General features: G+C 37.1%; 1 protein-coding gene across 11 annotated transcripts in view; it reads right to left on the bottom strand.

The window, feature by feature from the left end:
• The window catches only part of LOC129730262 (low-density lipoprotein receptor-like), a 595,327-nt gene that overhangs the window by 392,213 nt on the left and 182,789 nt on the right, over positions 1-20,325 (bottom strand). For all 11 annotated transcript variants that reach the window (XR_008728819.1, XR_008728818.1, XR_008728820.1 and 8 more), the window contains exon 2: positions 2,601-2,738. Coding sequence is in view for 8 of the 11 variants with exons in the window: in XM_055689454.1 (XP_055545429.1) it covers positions 2,601-2,738 (138 nt within the window). In the remaining 3 variants the exon portion in view is untranslated. The remainder of the gene's footprint in view (positions 1-2,600; positions 2,739-20,325) is intronic.

The raw sequence follows: 20,325 nt of genomic DNA, 5'->3' as shown, positions 1-20,325 counted from the left end.
CTGGCTTAGTTTTGTTTAGTTGTGAACTGTCGGTAGTTCAAAGGAAGCTTTTAAATTCACCAGTATATAGAGCACAGTGCAACGCAGGTGCAAAATTTATAGCCGGCGAAGAAAAAAATCCACGCTCATTATTTCGAAAGTGTCCAAAGTGTTTGAAGCACCCTCGCTCGCTCGGGTCACTAGCAGACCCTCGTCAGCTTGGAGTCATGCGCTGTTCCGCCCCGTCCAGTTGCTTCAGATAAATCCTTACCGCTGGAGAATAAACCCAATCCTTTCTATCCGGTTTGCCTTCTTCACATTTGAACTTTGAATTTTGGTGCAGATCTAATTTATAAAGTATAATGACTCCAATCAAACCAGGAAGTTTGAATGTAAAACATTTAAAATGAAAAGTTTCATTTTAAAATTTTGAACTATAACATAAAGTATAAATTGCAATAATATAATCACGGCCCAATTGTTCTCACTTTAACAGTCGATTCGCGAGAAATTAAAACATTTCAATGACCAAGCGCCTCCTTCTCCCGCTCACTTCAACCTGCTGAAGCTCGACTCCAAAAGAACGTCGAAAAACTATTAAAATGTTCAGCTTTTCATGTTCCCTCAACCACGATACAATACTGCCACTCTGGCTGGCCGGCTAAGAAGCAAAAGTTGCATCCCGAACGACTTGTTAGGAACGGCCAAGAGCTCAACTCAGCCGGGAGAGTTGATTCTATTCGGCCTCTTATCCTCGGCCGCTTTCCGACGAAAGAACGGCTGACTTGCTCGGCTGTACAGCGAAACTTTGCTAATTTGTTTCTGTCCAAAAGCCGCCACCCACCGTCGCCGCGCGTCAGCTTCCTGTTTTGTGTCCACTTAACCTGGCCACTTTAACCCTTCGGTGAAAATTTGCAACTTCAACAAACATGCAATCTGGAAAATCTTGCCCTCTTCTGGCTTCTCAATAGTTCGTTTCGAGGCGATGTTTCGGAGAACCAAGAAGCAACGCTTTGATCGTCCGACTGGGTCCGGTCTCCGTAGGATCCGCCGAGATGGACGTTGAAAGTGATTAAGTAATTACACCGAGCGTTACAGAGTGAAATCACTTTGGCTGCCGTTTTGCTTTTGGTTGCCTTCTGCATTTTTCAGCTGGATCGATGGAAGCTAATAGCGGTCGTAGTAGGGTTTTTTTTTCTCCCGACACAACACAGAGCCCGGAGTCGGGGTCGTACTGGTGGTGTACACTGGGGAATTAGAACGGAGAGACCGTACTAGAATTCTAGCTGAAATGAATTGAATTGAAGTGCACTCTGGGGAACTATTAGGACGGGCGTATTTGCCGCCAGAGCTGGATTTAATTGTACCGTTCATTTGGAGCGGTAAAGTGAGTTTAGTCTAAGAAATAAATTGAAGCGGAATGTAAATTTGTGAACATAATAAGAGCCGGTAACTGTACATAAGAAATGAAACGTAAAATCGATGACAATTTGTTTATAAATCAACTAAAGATTCTATAAATTTTTGGTCAACAAACTAAGTTATATTTTTTCAAGCAATCCAAACAATTTCCCACATTTGATTTTTTGAAAAAAAAACATGATTTACATTTTATCATTTGAACGAGATAAACATGTTTGCAGCACATTACATGGTTAAACAGTTTTTACCGTATGAAATCTGCTGCAACATCCGCTTTCGAAGAACGCTCTACAGTATCGATTTCCGACCGAGCCCACACAATTGTGGAGGTAAAAAAAATGACAGATAACAAAACCTAAATCGAAGCAATGTCTATATAAAAATACTTGCTTGCTCCGGTTTTATATTTTTCGTAGCAGCTGCGATGTTGACACTAGCGTTGTGAGCAATAAAACAATAAATAGGACGTTCAAAAAGCGAGAGAGAATGTTTTGTTTAAGTCACCTACGCAATTATATGGGCCCGGTCGAAAAGGGGTATAAAAACAAAACCGTAGTCCTTCGTTGAAATTCATTTCATAAGATGAAAACATAACGTAAAATACGGTGGCCTACAGTTGATTGAACTCTAGGCAGGAAAATTATCAATTATTGGCATCGTAACGCAACTAAACATGATACTGTAACGAAAACGACAGCAAAATTGCTTGGAAGTCATTTTAAATAAGGCAGCCTTCCTGCGTTAGCACTTCCATCCTCAAATTAGATCTAAAAACGATGCACGAGTGACATTTTTTTTTGCTTTACTCACTAGCATTAAAAGGTTCATAGAAACAACTTCACAATCAAGACCGGAACTGGGGCGTCACAGCGTTGGGCTGATTCTAGGTGTGTCCTCACGCAGTGAGAGAGCGAATCTACTAACGAGGCGCAACTGGTACGTACTTCGGTTAACGAGGCACCAAGCACCACACCTAGCGACACTACTGGTCCAGGTCAACCGGCAACCTAGCTGGCAACTTCCATCCCTCAGTGCAACGAAACCGAAGAGAATAATCCGTGAAATTAAATTTCCTAATATCTACTGCTTCCGTAGTTCGGCGTAGTTTGGTTGATTGCCGGCCATTTCCCAACGCTCCATGTCGACATGTGTTGCTGCGAAGTTAGGTATATGTATGTGTGTTGTAGCAAAGCACTAACCTGTAATTTTACACTCGCGCGGATCCTCGTCACTTCCGTCAGCACAATCCGCCTCGCCATCGCAGATGAAACTGACGTGGATGCAGTGACCGTCATTGCAGTGGAATTGCCTCTCCAAGCACTGCAGGGTCGTGTTCACTGTGACCGAATAGGAGAGAAAATAGAGGAAATCATTAGTTTTGAATAAAGATAATTACACTAAGTGCAGCTGACAATGAATTTGTTGAATTGATGTGAGTAATTTATTCCGTATTTAACACAAAGGTAATGAATCTGGTTAGTTAACCACTTGACTGAACCCTTCTTTATCGACAGATTTCTACAATCACTTCGACCACTAAAAGGGTCTAATGCAAATTAAAAAGCTCAACTGAATAGAAACCATCTGACTTGCGAAAACTAAAACCTATTAGTGACATACAGTGAATCGGACCTCCATCAATGGTTTCCGTAACAAAAACCGCTCCACGCAGATTTGCCCATATGTTCCAAGCAAACGAGAAAAACTATTTTGAAGTTTTACAATACTTTTATGCATTGCGTCAGTGTGAAAAATGCAATTATGGTTCACTAGCCAGTTTTACCTCGCATTGTTTTCAATAAAGCTAGTTGAACGTTTTTGAATATCCACTGGGAAAATGATGCCAAGAAATTTAACATCAAGTAGGTAATTTCTACGCATATCCGTTCCACCACGTGCATTTGACGTTTCCCAATACAAAATTCGTATTGCGGGTACAAGGCTGATTCATTTTCAGAAAAATGAGCACGCTAATCTTGTTGTTTTTATACGCAAGTGACAGTAGTCGAGGGGAAAGCTAAGTTTATCAAATAAGTATTAGATGACCTACCGTTGGAAAGTGATAAATTTCCTTTTTTTTTAGAGATTGCCCATTCCTATCATATTTGAACCTTGTAAATGGTATGACAAAGCAAAATTAAGCCTTTGACCTCCTGATAGAATTAACCCTTGATAGCAATAGGCGCAAAATTCCGATAATTTTCACTTGGTGTTATTTTTACTTAAAATTTTCATCGAGTGAGAAGTAAAGACATCGACTCTCCAATTAAAGTGAATGAGCGCGCTTTGCAAAGCTGCAAGAACGTGATCGATGGTTTTAGAGTAGTAGTGTCTTTAGCAAACCTGTTCCATTAATTATTCTTTATTTGATAGAAGTTTTGATTATGTGATTAATTCACCTTAGAGTGAGAAACGAATTTTACGTTTCTTATTATTGCATATAAAAATTCACTTTTTCCGATAAAATTGTAGTAAATTTATAAATGCCCCTTTAAATCAATTTCTTCAATACAATCATACCTCGATATAAGGCAACTTTATTTTTCTCGTTACGTTATATCGAGTTTCGTTATATGGAGGTTGTCTTATATCGAGGTATGACTGTATAACCTTTATTAGCGATTTTCTAAATTTTTTCAACGATCTACAATGTTGTTTATTATAATAGACTTCGCAATTTCGTCGATAAAAGTTTCTTTATCTCTGATATCTCTTGAGTTATTGACATTTTCTTGACCTTAATCTGACTTTTTCACCACTCTATTTTTTGTTTTTGTTTAAATTTTTGTTAATTTTTTCTCCTGGCATTTTGGACATTTTTTCAAATTTATCTTTGACAATTATGATACTTTTGTTTTAGATATTTTTAACGTTTTTAACTTTTTACGACATTCATGTCATATTTAAAGTTTTGGACATTTTTGCAGGCTTTGCTTTGCTCATCTTCATCTTAAAGAGGAAACAGTTTTCTTCGCTCTTAACAACTGCGAGCTTACATTCAATGTGCATCACACCATCTGCTGTAGAGAGAGCGCAGAGTAATAGTTTCTCTGACGAAAACACGCTCCTAATTTGACAGAGCAAAAACCCAGTGAAACTCTTGTAAATTGCTCGTCCGCACACGCAAGAAAAGTGAAATAAATTGCTCGGCGATCAAATGAGCATTGCGTTACCGTTCTTATCGCTCTGGGGTGCGGCAAAAACAGATAAAATCAAACTTTCTGCAAAATACGCACCCATGGTGAGTCATGAATCGTCCTATAATATTAAATTCGAAAACGGTTAAGATGTGGCTTCAATGTGAACCTAAATGTTTTGATATTTGGCCAACTTCTCTTCTAGTAAAGGAGAAGCCAACGAAAACTATTCCCACTTAAACTGAGAGAGCAAACAAATGTTTACCCCTCACACGCGATGATTAAGAGTGAAAAGGAACTCTGCGACTGAAATACTCTACGCCTAAAGGTAATTGCGTAGGTAGAAGGTGCCTTAACAAAACCTTCTCTCTCGCTTTTTGAACGTCCAATTCATTGGTTTATTGCTCACAACGCTAGTATCAACATCGCAGCTGCTACGAAAAATAAAAATCCGGAGCAAGTAAATGTTTTTATATAGAAATTGCTTCGATTTAGGTTTTGTTATCCGTCATTTTGACGTGGGCCTACGTCTTTGTTTACTATACTGGGATGCATTCTGTTAAATTGGAAATGAAACTGGCAAATGTTGCGTCAGATTTCAAACGTTAATAACAGCATAACCACATGATGCATAACAATAACCAATACGTTGTTGGAAAGATAAAATGTATAGTGTAGTTATCGCTCTAATTTCATTGCTAAGCGGTAAAATTAATAAAAAGTTTCAATGACAAGTTTACTCGAACAATGAACCAATTACATGCGAGCATTCCTAGCACAGACGACGTGAATGGACACCATCCGTTCCCTGTGATATTTTCTGTTAGGGTTGTCGATATGGAAAATAGAATATCGGTATTTGCTTTATCGATATTGATAGCAGCATTGAAAATAAAATCGATATTACAGGCTGATATCGATATTTTATCAATTTTTTTTATATTTTTTGTTTGGCTTTCATTTAGGCCTGAAACAAGCTGAACGCCAACGTGAGCGATTAAGCGAGATTCTTTCCGAAGGTTAATGAACAGCCGTGAGTAAAGTTGTTCATTAACCTACGGCAAGAATCTCACCCGATCGGTCGCGTTGGCGTTCAGCATGTTTCATGCCTGGTAAGCGTGGTACGCAGTTGAAAAGAAAAGAGATTCACAAAATTTTGTCCTTTTTACCAAACGGAATTTTGACAGCTGAGAATGCTTCACAGTAACGATATCTGACGTCAGTTAGCGCATGATTTTTGCTTTTTTTTCTAGAACACTTGAACACACTTGTTTACCGCGAGCTGGTGTGAGAGCAGGGACGCCAGGTGTTTTTTTCAAAAGTCTTCATGGTCCGCGAAAAAATGTAGGCTTATGTCTTCCAATCTGGCATCGCTGGGTGTGAGACGACCAACCAACTGCCTGGCACTTTCAGTACCTGAATAATGTCAGTGCTCATTATTCCGTGCAAGAACAAGTGACATTTTGCTTTATAGCAGTGTTCACAGCAAGTGAACTTAGTTTTCCCTTACGGTTTATGATTTCTTTTTAGCTGCGTACTAGCTACCAGAAGAAATTTCATTGCCTGATTCAGTGCCTGAATTCTACATGGGTTTGAGATAGGAAAATGAATTCCTTTTTGAACTGCATACTGCGCTTTAGTATTGAATATTCCGGCGAAGTGTTTGCTATTTCATCTCGTCCGTTAGGACAGCGGGCCGATTGCTGATCGCTTTTCGCAAGATTAAACCGACGTTTCGTGAGCCGCGTCTCCTAATCGTCACTGATCCATTGACTAATCACCAGCCAGTTACTGAATCATCTTACCTGAACATTCATGTTATCTTATCGCTTATGTAACACCGATTCTTTACTGAAATTCATCGATTCTGCCATCCCAATGCAACACCAAGGCATCGCATTTGATCGGTTAAATGTAGTGGTTATTGCCCCGAGAAGTTCCACACCCAAATTTCTGGAAATTCGCTCTATACATGCTGTCAATAAAAATGGAAATATGGCAACCATATTTCTGTCGAACTGCTTACATTTTCCATCTACCACTTATTGATTCTAATACCAACAACTCTGGCACCTACTTTTTAGTTGGTTTTCCCTAAAATGGCTGAAATAGAGTAATCGTCCTTCAATTGCTATTGACCTATTTTCGAATTAATATATTTATCGATGGAGAAACCAAGCCTTAACGTTGGTTTTCAGTATAATGTGCACTTTCAATGCATATCTTATATTGTGTGTAAGCATTTTAAATTTAATTTTGATGCCATGATGAATTTATGATTGGTAGGCAAAATTTTGACGGCAGTACTCCCCTGATGGCAACCGAGAATATCGGACAGCAATATCGAGTCGCAATATCGAAATATCGATAATATCAAATGCGCCAATATCGGTCAAAAATATTGATACTGTGACGAGTAAATATCGATAATATCAAATATCGATAAAATATCAGCAACCTTATTTTCTGTATCAATATCGATATAAAAATTGACAGAGTCTCCCCGTCCCAATAGGTCAATTTTTTTTTGCTTCCATGAGCTTAGACTAATATGATGTCCCGGAGGTAAAAGTTTTCCGAAAAGTTTGAAACAATCCCCATTCTTGAACAATTTCTAAACCTGCTTTCACGACGCAATAAAAACTGATGTCTTGAAAGAAAATGTGCCGGTAAAAGCAACAGTACCAGTGAAGTAAAGAGCCGCAGATCTCTCGTCGTCTATGATTGCAGCGGTACTCTTCTATTCGTACATTTCAGCGGTACACTTCTATTCGTATTGCAGCGGTACTATTCGTACTGCAGTGGTACACTTTTGTTTGTACATTTCTATTCGTGCGCAATCGAGGAAAAACTGCAATGCTGCTGCTGATGGTGATTGAAAGTTTATCTATCTCATAAAAATGATTACCATAAATTACACAACAAGAATTGTAAATTTTTGCAACGGATATTTATTTAATTTTATCTTCGATATTCACTAAATAATCATGACCGGATAGTATCGAAAAAGTAAATTCCCAAATATACACATTCATAGAAGAGTAAGAGCCTGCAAATGCTTGTGAATTTTTGGTTTATTTACTAAAATGCATTCAGAATCTCTTTTTACATTTCAAAATTATTAGATGATATATTATTATTTTAAGTTTTACCATTATAAACGTATATGAGCTGTCTTCGTAATACAGCGAATGTAGTTGTAGGCAAATAAAAAAAATTGTCAAGCAAAAAACAAAAGTGGAATTGTTGATTGCTACGATTTTTTGCTGGAACTTGTTAAAAATTTTGTTTAACATATCTCTTTTTGTTTGCCAGTTAATGAACCTTTGTAAGGGCTTCCATATTATTTTGAAACTAAGATCCATATTATAAACTTGATTTAATCAGAGTTAAATAAAACAAAACCATTCATTATGATAACGTAAGTATTATTGGATTTGGTTTTTGAGGGTATAGAGTACATTCTGACTTTGACGCATTACGAGAAATTGATGGTGCTTCTTCAACAAGCACGATATGCTTGTGCCTTGTCAAATACATGTTGTTTGCACAAAAAATAATATCGCAAAACATAAACGCATAATATCGCAAAACACAAATGATATTCTTTCGAGTGTTGTTGTAATATTTCGAAAATTGATTTCCAGGGGAGGCTAAAAAAAAATATGTACAGTCGCTGAGCAAACACATTAATTCTGTCTGCAGACTCTGTATATTTTGTAACAAAAAATACCCTAATTACAGTGTTTAGTCCCACGTCACCATTTCATACAACCCTAGGGCTGCATACCTTGTAGTATTTTACCTACACAATTGTGTGGGCTCGGTCAGAAAGGGTTAAAAAATTCATTACATTCATAGCATTTATCCATCACATCTTAGCTTATCTTAGTTCTGACTGTACATTTCGTTGGTTGCTACTCCGCGAAGGGTCCGAGCCACTCAAAATGCACAATGAACCAACCGTTTGTTCAGCAAAGTTTCATATTTTTGCACGTTTCAAAACTTTGGCAAATTAACTATTCCTCTATCTCTTAACACAACAAAGTTAGTATTTTTAATATATGAAAACCTACTGTAACATATGCTCGCAGTACTTCAATATGGATGCATTGGGACAAATGGCGAGAGTTTATAGAACTTCAGCTTAACTTCAAGGAAAAGTATCGACATCATGATTCCACTCGCCCCTTTTCAACCTATACGTTCTAGAAGTTGTCGTAAAAATAGCTAAAATATTATATAACTTTGTAAGGAATAGTCCTGGAAATGTAGAGTCTTTGACGAAAATGTGTGTTTTGTGTGCCCTAACATTTCCTCCGAACAACACTTTCGTGTAAAATACACGTAACAAAAGATTAATTCGAAGAATCAAATTTTAAGTAAGTTCTTTATAATATACTTTATAACTTTGTACCGAAGGAAGATAGGATTTTCATTTGTTCAACAAAGCTTAATATTTTGAATTTTCTACAACTTTCCTGAATAAACCATTCCTTTAGCTCTTAACACAAACAAGTTAGTTTATTTTATTTCTAGTATAGTGAACTTTTCATAAGTCTTGACAATTTGCGATTATGCGAGTCATTCATACAAACAATTATTCCGAAGACACTTTTGAGCTAGGATGAAGGTGAAAGGCGCTATGAAATTAAGTTCTACTTTTTGCTTTATTGGATTACTATGCGTCCTCACAGTCAGGTAGAGATATCGCTGGTTTCGTGCAATAGCGGCACAACAGAAAAAAAAATTTTTTTTTTTCATTTTGCAATTTTGAAACGTTGCCAAATACGGTTAAGTTTTATTTCACAAATTGTTTCAAAATTCACAAAAAAAAACTAAGTTATAAGCTGATGTCTCTTTGAAAAAAGGGTAGAAAAGAGATTTTAACTTGTTCATAGTTTTCGTGGATGTGATTGAAGTAATTTTAAACGCCATTTTTTCAATTCCATGTCTCTTGGAACTATGGATCAAGATTCACCATAAGTGATATTAATGTGACAAAATAGATATGATGATGTACATATAATATGAGATTAACAATGAAAATGAATTATAAAATACAATAAGAAGTATTAGGGCACGTAAAGAAGATCTCGGTTGGCTGCCTTCCATACCTTAAATATTCAATCTTTTCACGTAGAAAACGAAAAACAAGTAATAAAAATAGATTCAAAATACTACAAGGCATACAACCCTAGGGTTGTTTGAAAAAGTGACGTGGGACTACACACTGTAATTAGAAGGATTTTTAGTCACAAAAGTTACAGAATCTGCAGACAGTAACAATTCGTTTCTTCTGTGATTTAAGTATTTTTAATACGCAGCCTTCCCATAAATTTTCTTTTTAGAAATATATTGAACAACACTCGAAACAACTTCGATTACACTTAACGATATTGTGTAGTGTTTTTTTATGCGAGCAACGTTTATTTAACAAGGTACAAGAGTGTCGTTGTTATTGTAGAAGCACTAAGAATTTCTCGCTGAATCAAAATTAACTCTATTTCCTCACAAACCAAATCGAACAATACCTACGTTGTCATAATACATGATTTTGTCTTATTAAACTCTGATCAAATTAAATTTATTATACAAATCTTATTATAAAAATAATTTCGAAGCCGTTAGATAGGTTCACTCATAGGGAAACATTCGAAGATCATAACAATCAACAATTACAAGGAAGTTAAAGTTTTAAATGATTATTTTCTGTTTTTGTTGACAAGTTTTTTTCATTTGCAAACAATTACATTCACTGTATTACGAAGACAGCTAATATACGTAAGAGTATTATTCGTAAAGTTGAAAACAAAAATATATCATCTAACAATGTTGAAATGTGAACAAAGATTCTGAATAGATCCTAGTGAATCGACAAAATAAATATTCAGAAGCATTCGCTGGCTCTTAAGCTTCTATAAATTTGTATTCTCGGAAATCTACTCTTTCGATCACGATCACTTGTTGAATATCGAAGATAAAATGCAAAAAAAAAATCTTATGACCGTTGTGAAAATGCTCAATTCTTGTTGAGTGGTTTATGTTTTTTTAAGGTAACCGTATTCACGAAATAAACTTTCAATCACTATCAATGAAGCAGCATTGCAGTTTTTCCTTGATTTCACGGAAATAGAAGTCGTGTACCACTGCAATGATAGACGACGAAAGACCAGAGGCGCTCTGCTCCACATAATATGTCAATTTTTACTGAATTTTACCGTACGGTGTTGTTGCTTTTACCAGCATGTTTTCTTTCAAGACATCAGTTTTTATTATGCTCTGGCAGCAGGTTAAGAAATTGTTCAAGTAAAAGGCTTGTTTCAAAACTTTTCGAAAGATCTTTACCTTCGAGACTTCAACTTAGTCTAAGTTAATGGAAGCAAACTTAAGTTGACCTATTGGGACGAGGAAACTCTGTCCATTTTTTTAATATTGAAACAGAGAATATCACAGTAAATGGTTGGTGTCTATTCATATCGTCTGTGCTACGAATGCCCGCGTGTGATTGGTTCATTGTTCGCGTAAATTTTTCTTGTAACTTTTTATCATTTTTCACCGTTGAGCAGTGAAATAATAATGATGACTAGCGTATTATAAAACTGTTACACATTTTATCTATCCAACAATATATTGGTTATTGTTATCCATCATGTGGTTATGCTGTTATTATCGTTTGAAATCTGACGTAACATTTGCCAGTTTCGTTTCCTATTTCACAGAATGCATCCCAGTATAGAAAACAAAGACGTAGTCCCACGTCAAAACATATGGAAAGCGTCTGTTATGTTGTGCTAAAATAAAATAGATATACTTTTCACTCATACGACGCGACGCGGGACAAAACAGTGATGTTAGTTCTTACGTTGTACGAGAATACCAAATATTGAAGATATACTTTTATCAGACTTATTCAAGACATATCGATAGTTGTTGTTGTGCTCCTTTCTGCGGCTGAAAACATGAATTTAAAAAAAGTTATTTCAACAACATTGCAGCGCTTGCACAGACGTATCGCTCCTTTCTTCAACCATTCACCGCATAAAGTAATCCAAACAGATCAATCACACGTTTACGTATCAACCACAACTCCGAACGTTATCGTCGAAAAGTAGAAAAACCGGTGCACCGATACGACGATTCACAGGTCGAACGAAACACAAACGACCCTACACCGCTATAGACCTTTTCACGAAACGTTTCAGAACTCAATTTATTAAAAAAAATGGAACTGCTGGCATAACGCACATAAAAGCAACATCAAGTTAGCCAATACCGTGTAACCTATCCTACCAGTTCGCAAAACGTTCCATACACGTTCGCCAGTGTATGTACGGAAATTGTCACTTATCTTCATAAGCAAACACCTAAAGAATGTATGATGAATATCGAAAAAAAAACCCAAAAATTTTCCTGCACTTTCAGTGCGGCGTAAGATAGGGCGTCGAATATTCTTAATGAAGCTTATGAGCTCGAATATCAATACATGACAAAATCGAAACAATAATTTGTATTTATCTTATTGAATCCATTAACATTGTTGCATATTCGAGGGCCTCTACAGTCTGCAGCAACCACTCACACCAAACACACTAGTTTCAGCAAAAAACTGATGAAAAAACACTTGAAGTGGAAACTTTAACTAAGCAGACAATTCACACGTGCTGACAATTGCCGTGCTGTCAGAGCCCCCAACGATTTGTATTATTATACTACACTGCAATTGCTTTTTTCAATGGAGACGCATGGTACTTATGATGCACATTAGAGATCCGAAAAGTTCTATCTCCAAAATAATAGAATTTTTCGAAATACTTTTTTTGTTACAACGATTTTTCACCTGTCTGGATGCGTCTGGATTTCAACAAAATGCATCTGACATGCAACTTTGGTAGTAATCCATCCAGTATGGAGCAGCAAAAAGGGCAAACGTAAACAAGCCTAGTGACCGTTTATTTTGCTCTGTCATTGCAGCAGAGAAAAACTGTTTACATTTTGCGTATACGCCTTTCAGTTGTTCACTCTGCTAGATACCTACATGGCAACTTTGAATAATCTAACGTCTGTTTCAATCGGTAGAAAAGCTTCAAAGTAAGCATACTTCTATCAGAAGTTCGAAAACCTCCTTCTAAAATTTCGATGGTAGGAAATGATGCACTTGAAACGGGAAACTGCAGAAAGTAGAGCCAGCTGCGAATGAGTTCTTCGTTCACAGCACAGCCTGCAACGCCGCCTTGGATGCGCAGAATGGCTGCCACTTGTAAGCCCTTTCCCGGTGAGCGAACGAGAGCTCGTACAAAAGGATATGTAAATAAGGATTGGCTTTTTGTGTTTTTTTTCTTCGCCTATTTCACAGCAGCGTGTAGGCTTGACGACGTGAATGTGATGCCGTCATACATTTGCTGAATGGAGGAAATACGATTGAAAAGTGGCTCTTCTCTATCTGTCTCACTCTGTTTGCTTCGAGCTCATTGCGAATTCAGTGCGAAAACAAAACAGGATGCTTTTTATTACTAGCCTCAACACTGGGACATTTTCGAGCTAAAATGCGGTCAAAAATGAGATACTATCTTGTCCGCTGGTTTGTGGATAGAAATGTTTAAAAATCCCATTTTTTCTTCAGTTGTTCCCAGAGCAAAATTTCCTGTGGCGCCTGTCTGCCCATCATCCAATCTATACCTACCCCACGCTAGGGCAAATTTATTGATTTCGCAGCTGACGACGACAACAACGACGCCAACACGATGCTGGAAAAAAGTCCATTCATCCCGAACGACGTTAGTCCTCTTATGAATGTTTAGCTTTCCGTTGCCTAGAGAACATTTTTTCATCAGCAAGAAAAAAAACGACATACCGTGACTTTGTGGAAGAATCAAGCGCTCAGCATATGAGCGTGGATGGACCGCGTCACACCTTTGAGAAAACATCAACATTCGGATAGTCCAAGAGCACAACCAAACAAAACGACGGAAGAATGGTTTAGCTTATATTTCCCCAGCACTCAATCATGCTCATCGCATATCAAAGTCCGTTCTCCACGCGAGCAGCGTTTGGTTGCGCCAATTATAGAACCGAACGTCACACCGGTAACTTCCGGGCAGTAGGTAAGGCAACACCATACTGGAGCCCATCTCAATTCCGCTTGCATTGACAATTCCTTTGTACGGGCAGGGTTTGACCACCTGCGGAAAATTCTTCTGAGCCAGGGCCAGCACCAGTTGTGAAACTTTATTGCTCCCGCTGGTGCCCTCTTCGACCACTTTGCACATGTCGACGGTCGTTCCGTAAAGACTAGTTCGCAACCGCTGGTGCTGGACAAATGCTCCGAAGGTCATGAACACACGCTGCTGGGGTTTTGGAACGTCCAACACTATGCTGATAACCTGCGGTCGATCACCCCGGAAACTTTGTAGACTGCAGTCGGTCAGATTGGTTTCCGGGTATGGTTGTCCGTAGCATTCGTGCTTTCGAATCCACATTTTCAGCTTACCACCGGAGGAATCAATCGAATCGGCACTGGCTACTGTTGACAGTACTAGCTGCAAAATAAAGACGGTAGTAAGTTGCGTGACCATCGCTCGGAGCAAAACCATACGTAACTGATAGGGAAATTCAGAGGCCACATATTTTTTAGATTAACTCTATTAGTCTAATCACTCTAAATGGATCAATAGATGCTAGATTTGATATTCCAACTGGACAATTAAACAAACAATCCTATGATTATAGCGTGGAAAAATAAACATCTGGCTAATATGTACACCAATTTCGGCGAGCAGTGTTGCCACTACGATGTTTTACTCTTACATTTATTGTTTGAGCGATACCAGCAGCAATCAAATATTAGTTTTTATTTTTCCTAGAGCAAAACAAAATAAAACGAAGCACCATAAATAGCCACCAGCCCCATAATGGATCCCCATTACAAACACCGAACGCCAAGCGAACCCTGGGACCCGCACTAACGAGCTTGCCAGCTGAATTCTCCGCTCCACGGACCATGAAATGAGCGTACTTGTATTCGAATAAGTGTTTACGAAGAGAAGCACGGCTGCTATACGCAAGCTGGCACAAACGAACGTTGCAAGTGCTTTTATTAACGCATCCCGAGACTGTGATGCTCCAGACAGATGCTGATGCCTGGGCCGTTAAAAGACTGTCCCCCGTGTCCGGTGACATAAGGGAACGGCGGAACTAAAAGTGGGACCTCACGCAACCCATATTGCGCTGACAGTATTCGCCGTCGTTCCAATTTTGCTGTCCAAGCAATCGGTCACGGTTAAGTGACTTATTTTCTGTTTTATTTTCCTTCATTTTCAGTATGGTATACTGAGGTCAATTGAGAAGGGAGGTTTCTGTAGTACCTACTCAGCATTGTTTGCTGGAAGGATCTTTTGCCCCGGAAATTCAAAGCGGCTGTGTGTGATAGCATACGTTTAGGTTTGGTTCAGTGCTTTTTAAATTACTGCAACGAAGAAGCCCACTCGCCCTAAAAAGGCGCTATTTTTCGTCAAAAACTCATTATCATGGCCACAAATACATAATGCCTTGATATACATTATTTTATATAATAACGCCTGCACAGTAGTGTGTAGTTGATAGGGGTAAAAAATAGAATGAGCGGCAGTGAAATGTGACACGATTATAGATTCTGGAACAGTGCCACCGTTTAATTGTTCAAAACACCATGCCGGAAACAAGGAGATTGCGGGTTAAAGTCCCGTCTGGATGCGGTATATTTTTCCAAGTCTTTATCATATTTTTCAGTTCGTTTATTTACCGTTTCTCCAGCAGCACCCACTGTCTGTCTTCAATGATATGTATTTTTTGCAGTTTTAAAATTAAATTGCTGTTTTAGGCAAACTAGTATTCATGGATTTATATTTGATAATTTCATCGTGTGTCTGGGAAAATTCTACATGGAAAACACTCATCACCCCTCAGTATTATGAGCAGAACTTGAGTTTAAAAAATTTTGTATATCTCCGAATACGTTATACTAATGACATTCTGGGAATTGCATTCCGAAAAAAAAATTAGTAAAAAAATAAAATATTATCAGTTTTAGGCGGTAGTGTTGCCATAACTATTTTTTTTATTAATCAAAGTTTCTCTCAAGCCTCAAAGTAAATTTCCCCAATGTGGGCACTCAACTCCCAATTACTTTTACACCACATAAAGCATTATCAGCAAATGACTTCAAATTTGTCAGTTTTGGTAAAATTTGCTAGTTTCCTTTAGTTTTATTCCCAAGAATATTTCAAGAATAATTTCAATAATTTGAATTATGTTTTCAAAACTCATATTATCTTTTTTCAGAGGCAGTGTTGTTGTTGATCTTCAATACAATATTTAAATACGATCTATGTTGAAATAAATATATTCATTTTATAAACAAAAATCTATTTCTTGCAAAAATTTCATCAATAAAAATACCTTAAATAAAAAAACTGTTTTTATGGATAGCAAGCATCAAGCAACTGGCAACATTTCTGGTCAAAATTCGTATATTTCCGGAAGGAATTTATTTATTCAGATTGTCCATAATTAAAACAAAAATATTAGCAAATAAAAAATAAAAATTGTAGGCAATTTAGAGCACATTTGACTTTCTTTTTTGGAAATGCTATAACTCGAGTTTCCCTCATTATACCTGTGAGTGATAGGTGTTTTAAAATTTTCTCAGGAATACGATAATATTGTCTGAAATCAGAATACACTCATTTGACATAAAATGCAATTCAATTTTTCAAATGCAAATAGAATATATCTGGCAACACTGACGCTTGCAGTAATTTTTTTTTTTAGATTTCTTGACATAATTTTTTTCCAACTCTATTTAAATATCTCTGAAAGTAATGTGGTGGCCATAAAAAGAATCAAAGTGGCGACTAGAGTTGATTTACGGCCTATGAATAACATCGTGAATCTGAAAATACTCCTACAAGGTGGTATCATTTCTGGCGAAATACAGTGCCTAATTGGGAGAAAGGGTGCGATAGGACAACGACGATCACTTCCATCAATAGTGATATGTCTGCCACGAGTACCTAGACTAAAGAAGAGGTATACCACAAAAGATCAAAATAATGGTCGCAGTGGTCCAAATCTTACAAAAAGAAAAAATCATTTCTGGCTATTCTCCAGAACGGAAGTTGCCACTTTCGATTTCAAAATGGCATCTGGAGTCGATTTCTGGGCATTCGCTCACGAGCGGATTGTCTGCGAGCTGATCAAAAGAGCTTCTGAGAGCAATCAAAAAATTTCGTTCTTTCAAAGAACTAACCTTTCTGATCAGCACGGGTGCGGATTGCCTGCATCTATAAAGGTTCAGAAGAACAGTGAACTAGTTCTTTCGCTTGTTCCGTTCCACTTTTGCTCTCCATTCGTGAGGTTTTGTGTTTATGGGTAAACTGTGGCAAGTTAATTTTCCTTGCTCCCGCGGCTGGTGGATGGGTTGTGCATGGCAAACAACCGGTGACAGCTGGTTTCTGGGGGTTCAATGGTAATTGTGAGCGCGGCTTTGTCCTCGGTAAGAGAAGTTGAAAGCTTTTACACAGCTCTCGCTTACGGTGTCTGATTAACACACTACACTGATCGAAAGAAAAAGTAGAACGAGAAAGCTTCTGAGTGGTTAAATAGAACTAGTTCACCTTAGTGAGCGAAACCGCTCTGATTCGCTTACTGTAGTGAACCATTTCATCCAGCTCTAGTAACAAACAGTCTTATGTAGTTTTACGTCAACTTGCGATCGTTGTTTTGTAAACAAACTCTCCTGGTATTTACCAAAGGAAGTGCCGCTGCACCTACCGCTGACGTAGCTACCACCATAACCGCTACTAGTATCCGCTGCTAGTACTCGATGATATCAACTCTTCAATTTGGTATTTAACTTGTCCCTAAAAGAACAATTAGTTGCTCAATTTAATATCGGATATGATGCTGATCGCATCTCTGTACTATCGCCGACAGTGGGAACAGAGCAATCTACTGATAACACAGTGCAAAGCTGTTTTCACGCTATAATTTGACGCATGCGGTTGCTGCCGTTACCGCATAAAGATAACTTTTCACTAAAGGAAGAAGTAGTGCCGCTGCACCTACCGCTGACGCTACAACTTGCTGGTATCCGCTGCCGCTTCTGCTATCCGTTGCCGATATTTCTGCTGTTCCTGCTTGGGACCATCCTAACTTCCATCCTAACTTCCATTCTACTAAGACGCTCAATAGGAAATGTATTTGATCATCCTAGTCGTCATTTTCTAGTAAAATTATTGGTTTGAGCAGAGGCAGGCTCTAATGTAGCCCAAAGAATGCAACCCTGGTTTACTAGGTATATAATTGCTAGGGAAAGCAAGCATTAAGCGACCAATTAGAAGTCGAAATTTGCGTTTCAACAAGGCTTGACAATTTTCAGTCTACAAGTTTTGTATGTATGTTCGTATGTATGTTCCAGCATCACTCTTGACTGCCGGAACCGATTTTCACCAAACTTGGCATACGTGTTCTTTGTACAAAGGAATGGTCGTAGAAATATTGGAAAGAGAGAGGGCAACCCTTAAAGAAGGACGGGGGATTAAAAATCAAGAATTTCCAAGCAGTATTGGAACTTTTTGAATGAATTTGACGATATTCGGCTCTTGGTCATGCCTGGAGGCCGGAAGTTGATGTCCAGAGACTGGAACATGATGCTCGACGCTATTTTTAAATACAAAATGGTGACTTCCGGCTTCTGGGAAGCTGTGAAAAACGTTCAAAAACCTTCAACCTCCTACTCGAGCCAAGTAGTTTCTATTTAGAGTGAAGTAGAGGAAAGCATAAACTCGAGAAGAAGAGGAAACAAATTTTGGAAAATGAATTTTCTTTGCAATCAATTTTTGTTGGTGAAATTCTTCAACATTAATCATTTTTTACATACTTCGCAATATCACATTACCTTAAAATACAGAAATTCCATTAAAAACTAACCGAATTATAAGCACGTGAAATTGTACAAATTTCCTCTTTTTCCGTTTTTATCTTTTAATTTTGCACCCCTATGAAGCCGAACTTCCTGAGAGACGTAGTTTTACGCCAAAAAGGAATAGCAAAAAAGACAGCAAGGACAAATAAGACAGAGCATGAGTATGATTGACCACCAACAAAAAAAGGAAATGTGGTAAAATTAACACAAATCACAAAAATTATAGAAAAAAAAAAAACAAATGTATTTTACTCGTAATTTTAAGAATTCAGATATGTGTTATTTAGAGACCCAAGTAACACGGTTAGTCTTTAATAAGTATAAGTAATTAACGGATAGTCTTCAATAAGCATAAGTAATTGATTTATGACCTATTAATAACTCAAAAAGCGCAAGGGTGCTAATATGAAACATAGATTTTACTTCAAATGAACTGTTTACACAGCTTATATGAAAGAACAATATATCGATAATAATATGCTTGATCTGCATTGTACTTGATAAAGAAAAAATAGTTTACACCACCACACACATTTACAACTGATTTCATCATATTTGTTTCCGTTGGCCGTCTAGAGTAATTAACTCTCATGAAAAAAAAAGTTGGTTATAAACAAGTTATAAATCAGTTTTAACAACAATTTGTAATGTATGTACAACTTAACTTGTAATTCTGATAGATAACGTCAATACGAGTGGATTAAAACTTCATGTTTTTTTTACGATCTATTAATGGCTTGTTCATAAACTTGATGTTGCAGGTGTTACTTGGGGAACAAATGTATTTTCAAGAGAATAAAAAATATTGATGGTGATTTGGGTTTTAAAACCGCGTAATATAAAAAAAATAAAATCAAAAAAAAATGTAACAGACTAAGTATTTTCTCCATCGCACTGGCGCAGATCGAAAAAATCTAAATTTGGATTCGACAATATGATTATAAAATATGATTTATGTACAACTTTTGTCAGGATGAACTAAATAAGTTGTATTACGCTGTAATTGCTTACGAACAAACTATCACAAAAAAAAATATCCTGAATTACAGTAAGCACATGGAGGAAGAAACTAACCAAAATTTCAAATCAAAAAAAAAGAATGTCAAAAATCAAGGAAGACTTAAATGACCTAAATGTAAATATGATACAAGTAAGAATAAATGACGACAAAAATGAGAGAATGAATGAATTACCAAAAAAAAATTCACAATTATGAGGAATAACCAAAATGACAAAAATAACCCTAATATGACAACAAACACACAAATGAAATAAATGGCATGATTGAAAAAAACACACACATAAATAACAAAAAAGGCATTCATGGCAAAAAAAACATGGTAAAATGATGAAAAAAAGTGTGGAATATAAAACAGCAGTATAAAAATAAATTAAAAGAACAAATAATAGATGAAAAATACGTACGAGTATTAAAGCAGAAATACGCAAAGGAAAGTAAAATAAATAAAAGAAAAAGTGACTTCTTTTTGAGAAGAGAGAGAGAGAGAGAATTTTCAGTTATTGTTTTGCAAATTTCACTATTTTTCTAATTGTCATTATTGACTTAGCTGAAACTTTGCATAGATCCTCCTATCAGCGCTGCAAACTTTCACTGTCATGAAAGGATTGTCAGTTGAAATTATTTTTTTGAAACCCAATTTTCAACGCACGAGCTGAGAATGAAGAGACAGTGATTGTTGGCTAGCAGCATTTCTGTGATTTCGCACATGCTGTGTTGCTTCAGCGATATTTATATGGTTGAGAATGTAGATGCATTTCTAGTTCATCGACTTCATGTATTGAATTGGCTCAAATCAAATAATT

Source organism: Wyeomyia smithii, chromosome 3, assembly GCF_029784165.1.
Source record: "Wyeomyia smithii strain HCP4-BCI-WySm-NY-G18 chromosome 3, ASM2978416v1, whole genome shotgun sequence".
Taxonomy (NCBI): domain Eukaryota; kingdom Metazoa; phylum Arthropoda; class Insecta; order Diptera; family Culicidae; genus Wyeomyia; species Wyeomyia smithii.
This window is presented reverse-complemented; position numbering and strand designations above follow the sequence as displayed.